The sequence below is a fragment of the Podarcis raffonei genome, chromosome 6 (genome assembly GCF_027172205.1).
Source record: "Podarcis raffonei isolate rPodRaf1 chromosome 6, rPodRaf1.pri, whole genome shotgun sequence".
Lineage (NCBI taxonomy): Eukaryota > Metazoa > Chordata > Lepidosauria > Squamata > Lacertidae > Podarcis > Podarcis raffonei.
In genome coordinates this window covers 28,551,139-28,565,639 of record NC_070607.1, presented here as the reverse complement: position 1 = coordinate 28,565,639, position 14,501 = coordinate 28,551,139, and the positions used below count along the sequence as shown (strand labels likewise).

At 43.3% G+C, this 14,501-nt stretch overlaps 1 protein-coding gene across 2 annotated transcripts in view; it reads left to right on the top strand.

The window, feature by feature from the left end:
• LRRC8C (leucine rich repeat containing 8 VRAC subunit C) overlaps positions 1-4,967 on the top strand; it is a 41,358-nt gene extending 36,391 nt beyond the window's left edge. For both annotated transcript variants that reach the window (XM_053391823.1, XM_053391822.1), the window contains one exon: positions 1,599-4,967. In XM_053391823.1, coding sequence (XP_053247798.1) covers positions 1,602-3,869 — 2,268 coding nt within the window. In that variant the 5' untranslated portion in view covers positions 1,599-1,601 and the 3' untranslated portion in view covers positions 3,870-4,967. The remainder of the gene's footprint in view (positions 1-1,598) is intronic.
• Positions 4,968-14,501: the final 9,534 nt, after the last annotated feature.

The following is a 14,501-nucleotide window of genomic DNA, read 5'->3' as shown; positions in this document are numbered from 1 at the left end:
GGAGCCTTGAGCACTTTGTAATGGTACATTACAGCCGCATTTTCAGGTTGCGCTGTCCTCGGAAACAGTGCCAGACTAATGGTACCGGGGATGGAAAAAGAAATTTGTCATCCGCAGAACTGTGGATAAGCACTGATGCGGTGAGTCATTTCTCCACTGTGTTCTGAAGGGAAGTAGATGCTTCTCCACATGTGTGGACTTCTTCCTTGGCAAAGCCTTCTCATCTGTCTTGCGCATATTCGCCTTGAAAGGGCTGTGAGCATCCACTCTGTGTGGCAGTGGACAGAACAATTACCACCAGCAGCACAGTAGTGGCAGTGGCATAACGTGGGTTGCCAGCTCCCGGGGCTGTGCGGAGGGTGTGGGAATGGGAGGGAAATGGATAGAGTACGCATGTGCATTCAACTGCCTAACAGCATCAGCATCACCCAGGAGATCACAGCCGCAGAGATAAGAAAAGAAGAGGCATTCTGTTGTCACTTTCTGGTTTGCATTTTCAACGGAGTCAAGCAATGGAAGAGCACAGCTGTATTGAGGCAGCACCGGGGGTTGACATTTTGCACCCCCTAAGAATTTCGCACCTGGGGCAATCACCCCTGTGGGGTCCCCCGTGTTGCACCACTGAGAGGTAGTAGATTGTAGCGGTTCCTAATAGCTGTTTGACTTAGAGCAGCCCTCTCCAACTTGGGGCCCTCTGTTTGTTTTGGACTACAGCTTTCTGGATAGCTCAGTTGGTAGAGCATGAGACTCTTAATCTCAGGGCTGTGAGTTCCAGCCCCATGTTGGGTAAAAAGATTTATGCGTTGCCGGGCATTGAAGTAGATGATCCTTGTGGTCTCTTCCAACTCTACTATTTTGTGATTCCATCAGTGCCAGCCAGGGTGGCTTTGGGTGCTGATTTATTTATTTGATGCATTTATCTCCCACCAGACCTCCAAGCAGCTCAGGTACATGGTCCTCCCCCTCCCCACTTTATCCTCCCAACCACCCTGTGAAGTAGGTTACGCTGAGAGACAGTGATTGGTCCATGGTCACCCTGTGAGCTTCATGGCTGATTGGGGACCAGAACCACAACCTCCCAGGTCTTAGTGCAACACTGTAACCCAGTGTTCCTCAAGCATGGGTCCCTGGCTGTTGTTGGACTACAACTCCTATCATCCCTGACCACTGGTCCTGCTAGCTGGGGATGATGGGAGTTGTAGTCCAACAACAGCTGGGGACCCATGCTTGAGAAACACTACTCTTGACCACAGCGCCACGCTGGCTCTCATATAACCTGAAAGAAGAAATGTGGGGAATCCTCTAATCTACTACAAAAATCTTCAGGTGGAGTAGACTGAAAATATATAATTTGTAAATATGAAATTTAAAGAAGCACAGTACTGTGAGTTTCTGTGTTCATTCCACGGCTGCTTGATTCTAGTACCAACAAGTAAGGGACATGTCACTGGTCAAAATATTATGATAGCATTATAGGCCATAAATGTATGGTGTAGACCATTCCCTTATTCTTTGAGATCAAGCAGATTGTGTGCTTTTACTTGAAAGAAAAATGGTACAATTTTTAAAATACTTTTGTTTGTTTGTGTGCATTGCAGGTTATGCAGGATAAGATCATATGCCTTCCAAAAAGGGTGCAGCCTCCGCAGACCAATTCTCACCTTCCCAATGCGTCAAATCTAGACTCAGACGCGACTCCATTTCTTCCACCCAAGCCATCCACACCTCCTGCTACTGTTGAAATGAAGGGCCTCAAGACTGACTTGGACCTCCAGCAGTACAGCTTCATCAATCAAATGTGCTACGAGCGTGCCCTGCATTGGTACGCAAAATACTTCCCTTACCTTGTCCTCATCCACACTCTGGTGTTCATGCTGTGTAGCAACTTCTGGTTCAAATTCCCCGGGTCGAGCTCCAAAATCGAACATTTCATCTCCATCCTGGGGAAGTGCTTTGACTCTCCTTGGACCACGAGGGCTTTGTCGGAGGTCTCTGGAGAAGACTCGGAAGAGAAGGACAACAGGAAGAACAACATCAGCAGGTCAAACACAGTCCAACCTAGCGCAGAGGGGACTTTGGTCCAGGCTCAGTCTCTGAGATCCATACCTGAGAAGTTCATTGTGGATAAAGGGACCCCGGGAGCTCTGGATAAAAAGGAAGGAGAACAGGCCAAAGCGTTGTTTGAGAAAGTGAAGAAGTTCCGGCTTCATGTTGAAGAAGGGGACCTGCTCTACGCGATGTACGTTCGTCAAACGGTGCTGAAGGTGATTAAATTTCTTATCATCATTGCCTACAACAGCGCCCTTGTGTCAAAGGTTCAGTTCACTGTAGACTGCGATGTTGACATCCAGGACATGACCGGTTATAAGAATTTTTCTTGCAACCATACGATGGCGCATCTGTTTTCTAAGCTTTCCTTCTGCTATTTGTGCTTTGTAAGCATCTATGGATTTACATGCCTTTACACTTTGTATTGGCTATTTTACCGCTCGCTCAAAGAATACTCTTTTGAGTATGTCCGGCAAGAGACTGGCATCGACGACATCCCAGATGTCCGCAATGACTTTGCGTTTATGCTACACATGATAGACCAATATGACCCACTTTATTCCAAGAGGTTTGCTGTGTTCCTTTCCGAGGTCAGCGAAAACAAACTGAAACAGCTTAATCTGAACAACGAGTGGACTGCAGAGAAGCTGAGGCAAAGACTGCAAATGAATGCCCACAACCGTTTGGAACTTCAGCTCTTTATGCTGTCCGGGCTTCCCGACACAGTTTTTGAAATAACAGAGGTTCAAGCACTGAAATTCGAAATAATTAACAACGTCATGATACCAGCCACCATTGTGCAGTTGGATAATCTCCAGGAGCTCTCATTGTACCAATGTTCGGCAAAGATTCACAGTGCAGCCTTGGCGTTCCTGAAAGAAAATCTGAAAGTCTTGAATGTCAAATTTGATGACTTCCGAGAGCTGCCACCTTGGATGTATGGGCTCAGAAATTTGGAAGAGTTGAACTTGATTGGTTCTTTGTGCCATGACATTTCTAAAAATATAACTTTGGAGTCTTTTCGGGAGCTCAAGAACCTGAAAGTTCTGTACATTAAAAGCAACCTGTCCAAAATCCCACAGTCCGTGGTTGATGTTTCAAGTCACCTTCTGAAAATGTGCATCCACAATGACGGCACTAAGCTGGTGATGCTCAACAACTTGAAGAAAATGGCCAACTTGACGGAACTAGAGTTGGTGCACTGCGACTTGGAGCGCATCCCCCATGCTGTGTTCAGTCTTTCCAGCCTCCAGGAATTAGACCTGAAGGAAAACAACCTCAAGTCAATAGAGGAAATTGTTAGCTTTCAACACCTTAGGAAACTCACCGTCCTCAAGCTGTGGCACAACAGTATAACCTACATCCCTGAGCACATAAAGAAGCTTTCCAGTCTGGAACGTCTTTCTTTCAGCCACAACAAGATAGAGGTCCTCCCATCCCACCTCTTCCTCTGCAACAAAATTAGATACTTAGACTTGTCTTACAATGACATCCGGTTCATTCCCCCGGAAATTGGGGTGCTGCAAAGTTTACAGTATTTCTCCATCACTTGCAACAAAGTGGAGAGTGTGCCGGACGAGCTCTACTTCTGCAAAAAACTCAAGACGCTGAAGATTGGGAAGAACAACTTGTCCGTTCTCTCGCCTAAGATTGGGAATCTGGTATTGCTGACCTACTTGGACATCAAAGGAAATCACCTGGAATTTCTCCCCCATGAACTCGGTGAATGCAGAGCACTGAAAAGGAGCGGCCTGGTGGTCGAAGACACCTTGTTTGAAACCTTGCCCTTAGATGTCAGGGAGCAGATGAAGGCAGAATAAGCTCAACCCTCTTAGATCTTTTACAGCAGGGGTGGGGAAACTTTTGGCCCTCCAGATGTTACAGGATTCCAACTCCCATCAGCCCTAGCCAGCATGGGCACAAATCGTTATGAATACACAACAAAAAGCATGTCTGGAAGGGCCTTAAAACCACGTAGTCTGGGGTCTCCAACCCCACTTGAATGTGCTTTACAAAATGATGCCCAGGCTACAACAGCCTTCTGGACCCTTTGGACTCCAACTCCCATCATGCCCAGTCAGCATGGCAAGTGGCCAGCAATGATGGATTTTGTGGTTCAGCAGCATCTGGAGGGCCACAGGTTTTTCACCCCTGTTTTACAGAAACTCGTCTCTGTCAAATGCCTTGTACATCACGAGCTAGCCTGAATATGCCTTTAAAGTCTATTTTTTATTATTTTAGTGGTCCCTTTGTATGGACATTTTTGGACTAGGTTGTATATGTAAATATATATATATTTTATATATAAAAATTTTACTTGGTTTTCCTCACGCAACGGTGTTTGTAACTGTTCGAATTTTTATTTTGCCTTGATACGAATGGGTCTGTGTAGTTCTTATTTTGTATCAGTGAAATCAAGTTGCTTGTCTGCCTTAAAAGGGGGGGGGGTTCTCCAGAAATAGGGTCAGTATGTTTCAAGGCATTGAATGAAGGTTACCTGTATGAAAGTAGATGAATGTACAGTTGCCATAGCAACTCTAAGCCATTTGATTCAGTTTTGTGTACCAGCTTATCCAAGGTTGGGGAACCTGTTGCCCTCCAGGTGTTGCTGAACGACATCTCTCATCATCCCTGACTGATGACCATGTTGTCCGGGATTGATGGGAGTTTGGAGTCAAGCATCATCTAGAGGATCACAGGTTCCTCATCTCTTAAGGCACCAAGTACCCTCTTTCTTCTTCTTTTTTATCCTAGTTGTGGGTAACTGTCATTCCCTGTTCCAGAGCCTTCATTTTGACAATAAAGTAAGTCAATCCTGTTTTGTGGTTGTGGATCGAACCTGTGCCACCATGGCTGGCAAACAGGAGCCTTGTTCCCTTGAAGATTCTAATTTATTAAAATAATGCTTTTGGCTAGGATTCTGCTCTCTGTAGTGGTGCCAAATCTTTGAGTCACCTTTAACATCTTTGGGATTTTCAGCCATGGTCAGAACCCTCTGCTAGAGGTTGTGTTCCAACGAAAGGTTGTACTGTGTATAGTGGAACTTCGGTTTTCAAGCGTCTTGGAAGCCAAACATTTCAGAAGCTGAACACCGAAAACCCAGAAGTAATTGCTTCCGCTTTTGAACGTGTCTCAGAAGTTGAACGGATTCCGAGGCGTGTTTTTCAATTTTCTCAATGAAAGTTGCCAATAGCCCTTTGCTGTTGAATGTTTTGGAAGAGAAACAGTCTTCCAGAAAAGATTTCATTTGACAACCAAGGTCCCACTGTACTATGTAAATTTTCTCTCCCACCCTAACTTTTTTTTTAAAAAGTGTTGGTTCTCCCCAATGTACATCCGAAGATCTTTGCAAGTCACAATCATGTAGCCAATGAATCAGCCGAAGAACGCTTGTGAATTTCCTATTGTGAATGCTGTTTGCAATTCTCTAAGGACGGATGTACTACGTAGAATATAGATGTCAAATTGATGCCAACTTAATTGCTGCGGCTTACCCCTCAAAGAATCCTGCAAATTATTGTTAGTGGAGATGTTGAGAACTGTATTAGGGATTTCCCTCACTTCTTTCATGGAACGACAGTATCTAGGGGTCCCTGAGGAGAGGGAATGATGGTGTTATTGTGAACTGCCTACCATAGAAAGGAGGCAAATACGTAAATTGATTATTATGACATTACCCGTCAAACTGTGAGGCAATGTCTGGCTAGAAATGCCCTCATTAGAAAAGTTGTAACCTCTCCAAATGAAGGTTGTGATTGTATTCATGTTTGCCTGGGAGGAAACCACTGAACTCAGCAGAACTCACTTTCACCAAAATATGTCATGCTACAGAGAAAATCTGATTATTTCTGCTTAAACTTTATTGGCATTATAGAGGGGTGGGTGAGTGGAGAACGCAAGATTCAATGTGTTTTTTTGTTGAAGTTAGCTCTCAATCAGATCATAAAACTGGAGGTCTATTTTTAAATAAGTATAAGAACAATTATCCGTAATACACAATCACTGCTGCCCAATCCAGGATGAGGCTCTGATCCAGCCAACTTTCTCCTCCTCTTTGATTTTCATTCAACTCATTTCATCCTTATCTGTAAACAAGTCAGAGGTTGAAGCGAAACACTGCATGTTCTGTGGTTCTGAGGTTCAGCAGGTTGTGAGGAAGAAAACATTCATTTCTAAAAGTACAAATCTAATGAAAACCAAAGCACTGTTGCTACTAATAAATGTAAGCCCCTTTAATGTGCCTGCTCCACCAGTGACTTTCTGTAGTCACCTGCTATAGATTAGAAATCTGAGACTATGGTAAGGCTGGGAGCATTGGGGGAAGAGGCTGTGGCCCTAAACTGTGGTTTGCTCCCACCACAAGGGCTGGCTTCCAATGGCTGCATATCGCCAATAAAATCTAGCAGTGGTAAAGCTGAAGGGTGCTGCTTATATTCACACTCGCACCATACAAACACAACACTCTTATACCACTTGAACTGTCATGGCTTCCCCCAAAGGATCTTGGGAACTGTAGCCCTCCTTAACAAACCATCATTCCCAGAATTCTTTGGGGGATACCATGACTGTTCAAGTGACCAGTGTTCAAAACTCCCCTTGTTCTAGGCAGATTATGCAACCGGGAATTTCATTAGCGCCAGCAGTTTCTGAGCTCTGGGCGCAGTGCTGCTCCTAAGATTTCCAATTAAAACTGCAGAGTGGAAGGAAAGGAGGACCCTTTTCTGCCTCCCCACTTCCAGTCCCTCTCTGATGACTAGAGAAGAGACCCTCTTAAGAATATTAGGGGGGTGGGCAGGGGAAGGACTGCACTGTGTGGGAAATGAACATAATATTTTAGCTGCCGTTCATTCATTTCCAGCTTTGTATTCTTGTTATTAAAAAAGCGCACCTGGACATTCCGTTGTTGTGCCCACAACCTCGGTTTAAAGTGCCATTTAGCTCCTAGCTTTCATATCTCAGTTTCTAACACTGCAAGTGACACAAGAGTGCTTTGAATGTATGACATAGATGTGACCTGTTTCTTAACCAGAACAAACACAAGTTGCACCAGTGTTTGCGATGTAGGTAATGTGCACTGTATCTACCTGTGAATAAAGGGCTGGTTCACACAAACTTTAGTTGGAGAGAGAGAGAGAGAGAGAGAGTTGCAATCAAAATTATTCAACCCCCATTGCAGATGTGGGACTGGAGAAGCCAGTATAAGTTGCAATTTCAACTGACTTTGGGGGAACCACTTGAAGCATCTGTTGTGTTGAGCTATTTCCGCTTTCGTTTGATTTGCGTATTGCAAAGTCTGTAAACCTTGATAATAAACCCAGTTTGCAATGGGGGTTGAATAATTTCAGTTGCACCCACATGCACCCCTCCTACATGGAGGGACATTGGAATAACCACAATTTCTACGACGTTTTCATTAGTATTTTGTTTTGAGATTTGGGCCTGCCATGTTCTTCACATGCTGGGAGGTAAATGCATGCATTCATTGTACAGACAGTGGTTTGTAGCCAATACTAGTCCTGCTCAATGTAGGCATTTTCATTAACTTCAATGGGCCAACTCTGAGTGGGGCTGGTTTGGATACAGCCTAGAATCTTGGTCTTGCAGTTATGTGAACCAGTCCCCAAAACTGCTGCAGTCAGTGAAAGCATTCAGTCCAGACTACAGTTCTCTAGTCACTGACTTTGGAGAACTTCCATTAACTTCTCTGGAGTTTCTTCAAAACAAATGATTTAAGGAGTGAGCTTTCTTTAAAAGGCCTCTTTCTCATGTATTGAAAGCATTTATTATGGTTAACAGTGTCTTGCATGTATTTTACAGCACATTCTTTTTCTAAACAGAAGTTGCAAATACTCCTGTTAGCACTAGTTTTTAATGTTTTATAATTGTTCAAAATTATTGGGGATTTTTTTTAAAATAAAAAATATATTGTTGTGTAATGTCATGAAACAAGCTCAGGTAAATGAATGTTCGACTTCTTATTTATATTTACTCTTTTGGTGTTTGTGCAAATCATGTGCAAAATCATGTTATCGGGATATATTTGAAAAGTTCTTGCTAAGAAAAAGCCATTTTCCTAATTCTTTCTGAGGTCAGGAAGTTATGTCAACAGAGAAATGCCATATGTATTCCGTCATTTTGCTTCGTATATTACAAACGTATATCTGCCCATAGTCAACCACATAAACATTACAGCAAATCATGGTCATCTAGTCTGAATTGATTTTTAATTTGTGGTGGTGTAATTGTTGTAAGGGGTGTTTCGTCCTGAGGGAATGCGAAATGTAGTGGTTTTGAGAAAATGGGGCAACGTAATGAAAACAGTGTGTTGAAATAAGTGCATTGAAACAGTCTGGAATTTGATCTTGATACTGTTTTCAAAACCGAACCGGAGTCATTATACCGTCAGTTCACCCTCTAAGATTGTGTTCTGTTGTGCTACAGAAGGCACAGTGGGGCAGGGAGATGAAATAAAGTTTGTTCCAAATGTAGCATTTTGAGGCAAACAGTATTCATTTCACCAAACTGTTTCTTCCGCATGCCTTTATTTCAAAAGTGAGTAACGTCTCCTGCGGTGCTTTGTTTAAATTCATGTGTATGGCACAAAAGGGAAAGGGTGCCTCCATCCACCTCTAGCCTCTGGCACCCACTGATAGGTGACCCTCAGTAGGAAAAAAAGTTGCCCATTCTTGCTTTGGTTCTTTCCCCAAAAGGAGAGCCCCGTGGCCAGATGCCTGGGAACTAAAATGCATTGACCGTGGATCTTCTAAAGCAAGTGGTGAGTGACAAGAGGATGAAAATGGACACGACAGAAGCAGCCTCCTTTTTTGTTGATGCAAAGTGTTCCCAAATCAAACGGGAGTGTGGGAGGGATGAAAGTCTTACTAAAAGCTCTAATGAATGAGACAAATTGCCCATCACTTTCACTGGATCTTGAGCGGGAGTAGAGCCTGTGTGTGTGTGTTGGCATGCACAAATATTACCGTATTTTTTGCTCTATAAGACTCACTTTTTCCCTCCTAAAAAGTAAGGGGAAATGTGTGTGCGTCTTATGGAGTGAATGCAGGCTGCGCAGCTATCCCAGAAGCCAGAACAGCAAGAGGGATTGCTGCTTTCACTGCGCAGCGATCCCTGTTGCTGTTCTGGCTTCTGAGATTCAGAATTTTTTTTCTTGTTTTCCTCCTCCAAAAACTAGGTACGTCTTGTGGTCTGATGCGTCTTATAGAACGAAAAATGCAGTAAATATTTGAACATTTTAATTGTTACTTATTTATTAGATTTGTATACAGCCCTCCATCCGTAGATCTCAGGGCAGTTCAGAATATAAAAACACAAAACACATAATAAAAATAAGAATGGGAAAAAACCCACAAACCGAAACATCACTTTCAACCTTAGTTTTCTCAACATAATTTGGCCCAAAAACAGTGAGCATTAGATTCGAGTAAACGCAGTGCGGGTTATGTGGTTACTGATTTTCATGGAGAGGGGCAAATGTAATTGAACACTATTTTCTACCAGGATTTAAGTTGCGCCCCTCTGACCTTCTGAACAAGTCCTGCATCCGGTTGACAGTGCATTGTAATGAAACAATGCTCTGACATCATGGAGATGCTTCCAGGCCGAATCTGTTGTTCTTCCACTAAGAATAGCAGTAAGCATTTAGACAGATTTCCTGGATAGCTTGCGTGTTCATGCATTCCTGTCCCTCGCTGACCTTAAAAAACAACAACTGGGGTGAAAAGCTTCTTGCGTTTTGCAGTGATCCTCCCTTACTCAGCTTGGTAAATGGGTTTCCAAAAGGGTATGTGCCCATTTATCAGTTTGGGCCTTTCACTGTGACCAAAGTATAAGCTCCGGTTCCTTCGTTTACCTCTTAACGAGGAAGCATGCATTAAGAAGCCTCCCAGTGACTGTGGTGGCTGCCGGTCCCCCAAAGCAGCTAAGGGAGCTGTATCTTGAGATCGCCTTTCCAGTCCCTCCTCTCACCCTGTATATTATACCAGGAAATGGTCCCTGCTGCTTAGCTTGCTGTCGTTTGCTAGGGAAATTGACTCAGGACAGTAAGTTCATTCTTCCAGCCAAAAATAGCAAGGGGAGAAGCTTTGCAACGCTGGGAGGATGCATAAAATTTAGAGCAAGGAATGAAGTGGAAAGCTGTTTAGTCATAGGACTGAGGGACAAATGCAATAATCCAGTTTGCATTCAAAGCAGACAATAATAATAATTCTATTATTTGTACATCACCCATCGGACTGGGTTGCCCCAGCAACTCTGGGCAGCTTCTAACATATATAAAAACATAATCAAACAAACATTCAAAAGCTTCCCTATACAAGGCTGCCTTCAGAGGTCTTCTAAAGGTCATCTCCTTGACATCTGATGGGAGGGTATTCCACAGGGCAGGCGCCACTACCGAAAAGGCCCTCTGCCTGGTTCCCTGTAACTTCACTTCTTGCAGTGAGAAGGCCCTCAGTGCTGGATCTCAGTTTCAGGGCTGGATGATGGAGGTGGAGATGCTCCTTCAGGTATACAGGACAGAGGCCGTTTAGCGCTTTAAAGGTCAGCAACAGCACCTTGAATTGTGCTTGGAAACATACCTTGATCCAATGCAGATGTTTCAGGACTGGTGTTCCAGATCACAGCTTCAAGAGTTGCACTGTCCCAAATTTTGCACCACAGTCCTCCAGCCAAGTAATGTGTACGAGAAACTTATGCACAAGTGTGCATAAAAATTGGTGGCCATCGCTACTTCTTGTGGGAGTGTATTCCATATGTGGGTTTGTTTGTTTTTTACCACAGAAACCTTCATAAGAAAAGCTCTCACCTCCCAAACCTGTTCCTGACACAGGAGACCCAACCACTCCCCATGGTCTATGGTCCCTGACCCACTGAATACTTTAACATACCCCAGTTGCCCTCTCCCCAATCTTCTACCCTCCAACAGACTCCCCCTCTTCTTATGTTAACATGCCACATTTCAAGCAAGCTCACATTGGCCCAGTTATACTCCAGAGCAGGGGTCAGCAAACTTTTTCAGCAGGGGGCCGGTCCACTGTCCCTCAGACCTTGTGGGAGGCCAGACTATCTATCATCTATCTATCATCTATCTATCATCTATCTATCTATCTATCTATCTATCTATCTATCTATCTATCATCATCTATCTATCTATCTATCATCTATCTATCTATCTATCTATCTATCTATCTATCATCATCATCATTATCTATCTATCTATCATCTATCTATATCATCTATCTATCTATCTATCTATCTATCTATCTATCTATCTATCTATCATCTATCTATCATCTATCTATCTATCTATCTATCTATCTATCTATCTATCTATCATCTATCTATCTATCTATCTATCATCTATCTATCTATCATCTATCTATCTATCATCTATATATTGGGCGGGGGGGGGGATGAACGAATTCCTATGCCCCACAAATAACCCAGAGATGCATTTTAAATAAAAGCTCACATTATACTCATGTAAAAACACGCTGATTCCCGGACCATCCACGGGCTGGATTTAGAAGGCAATTGGGCCAGATCCGGCCCCTGGGCCTTAGTTTGCCTATCCATGCTCCAGAGCATAGTTCACTAGGTCAATGCTTCTGATGTTTAGCCCAGGCACAATGTCTGAGGCACACATCAGCCCTGAAATTAACTTTATAGCTTCACAATGGCTGTATTATTTGGTCTTCACAAAGCCAGTGCTAGATTCTTGTCCATTCTTCTAAGCCAAGTTTCCATACATTCCGCTACGTTTGTCTTTAAAATTTTATCATTTAGTGTCTTTCATCCATATATAGCTTGCATAAGATTAAGTTGTTTCTGTGGAACATCCGTCAGAATAACATAGACAACATGTAATACTCGCTCTGCCTTGTTATTATACTGTCGGGTGCTGTTTAGTTGCTAAAAGACCCCTTGAGACAGTGCTTGACATAGAATTCTTGACATATTAACTCCTAATGCTTGCCAAGCTTGCTTTTACAGGCAATTCAGAATTCCTAATAATTCCTGCAAGATGTTCTTTTATAAATCCGATTACACAACAGGGGCCCAATACAGCTTATTACAGTAGAATTTTTAGACAATTTGCTTTAATGACACAATTTTGGTAGGCTTCCAGTGAAACTAGATTAATTTGCAATGCAATCCACTTTTATTATACCATCGTTCAACCTCTTTTGAGGCAACTTGGCAATAGCATTTATTTATTTATGCAGGGCATTTATTACCTGCTCTTCAGCCGAGGCTCTCAGGGCTGTTTGCACAACAATAAACCTGATCAGCGACAAAGCCATTTGCAAAGAATAAAACCATACAATACAATGCAGTGAATTATACAACAATTAAATACACACAAAAAGAAAACAGCAATTACATTCTGGCATAGTAGACGACCAACCACTCTCTCTGTTCCAACTGAATCAACAGAGATGGTTCAGGTGCTAGACTGGTGCCTTGAAGTGCTGATGGGCTGGGTGTGGGCCAATAGACTGAAGCTGAATCCTGAAAAAAGAGAGGTGTTATGTGTTCTTGGTTTTGGGGCCCAAGGGGTGGGCATGCAGCCTGTCCTGGATGATGTTCCACTCCACTGGAAAGAGCAGATCCATACCTTGGGGTCCTGGGAGAGCCAGTGTGGTGCAGTGGTTAGGAGCGGTGGACTCGTAATCTGGTGAACCAGGTTCGATTCTCCGCTCCTCCACATGCTTTGAAGTCTCTCAGCCTCATTCACCTCACAGAGTGTTTGTTGTGGGGGAGGAAGGGAAAGGAGAATGTTAGCCACTTTGAGACTCCTTCGGGTAGTGATAAAGCGGGATATCAAATCCAAACTCTTCTTCTCCTCCTGGATCTAACACTATCACTGGAGGTTCAGGTGACTGTGACTGGCTATTTCCAGCTATGTTGGACAGAGATGACCTACACCATGCTCTGGTAATTTTCAGATTGGATTATTGTGTTCTAAATGAGATAGCCCTTGGAGAAGACTCAGAAACTTCAACGGGTCCAAAATGTAGCTGCCAGATTACTGGCTGGGGTTCCATTCAGAACCTACATAACTCCCCATTTTAAAACAGCTGAACTGGTTAGTTGCCAATTTGTTTCAGGGTCCAATTTGAGATGCTTACATTGCTCTTAAAAGCCCTCAGCAACTTAGCCCCCAATATCTGAAAGGCTGCCCCTTTGCTATAGACCCTCTCAAGGATTAAGATCAGCAGAAGGAGGCCCTCTTGGTAGTTCCATTGCCTTCTTGTTTGGGTGGTGGCAGACTGGAGAGGAACTTCTCTGTGGCAGTCCCCAAGCTGTGGAATTTCCTCACCACAGAGGTCCTCTGACACCTTCCTTGCTTAGCTCTCATCACACACTGAAGATGCATTTCTTTACCCAAGCCTTTGACACGTGAGATATTTGTAGAACCCATCCCACTCTTCTGATCATAAATTGTTTTAACCAGTCTTATTTTTCTAGAAAAAGTGGTGCCATGAACGCCTTCTTTGTTCTCTTATAATGGTGATGGCACTCACCTAAGACATGCTGGAACTGAGTTCTGGTGAGTTCCAGCTGGGAAAAAGTCCTGGTTTAAACTGGTTTTTAATCTTATGTTTTTATATTGCTGCAATCCACCCTGAGAACATATCAGAAAGGATGGGTATCCCACTTCTGCTATGCAACACTTGCCCAATAATATGATCACATTGGGAAAGCATTGCAAAACTACCAATATAGCAGAGTGATGTGTGGATGGTCCATTATCAATCAATCAATCACTAATGCACTCTTCTTGCATCAAAGACACGTTGCAGAATTCACCTGCTAATGAGCACCAGTCTGAAGGGACACTCACTCAGCTTTCGGGGACCAGCTCTGATTGAATCAGAATCTTGATGCCTGCATTTGCTGAATGTCTGGATATGTCCCCGTCCCCCATACCCCCAAGTTGTTCTATCTCTTTTTTCAATGTTTGTCTTTCCACCCTTAAAAAGAGAGAGAGAGAGCCTCTCCCGCCCTCTTGGTTTATGAAGTTTTTCTTAGGTTTAGAAAGGGGTCAGAAGAGCGAATCTGAAGAGCTTCAGAGAAAGAATGAAAGGTTATATTTATTTATTTTTCCAAGCCACGGAACAAACTGGAACAGGATGAGATTAAAGTAAACAACGGAATAAGACGGGAGCCTGACTAATGGGGATATCACAGCAGTAATAGAAATTGATTGCAAAGGAAAAGAAGGGGAGCGGAAGAAGAGAAAAACAACACTCTTATCCTAAGGCCAAGAGGAAGTTATATTTTCCTCAGTGATCTGGTTTCAAAAGAAACAAGGAACAAGCTCAATTTTAAAGTGAATTATTTTTAATAGAGACGGTATCTCAGCATAAAGGCCAAGCCGTAGTCGTCCAGTCTGCAGAAACCAGGCCAAATGCATGCACACATAAACC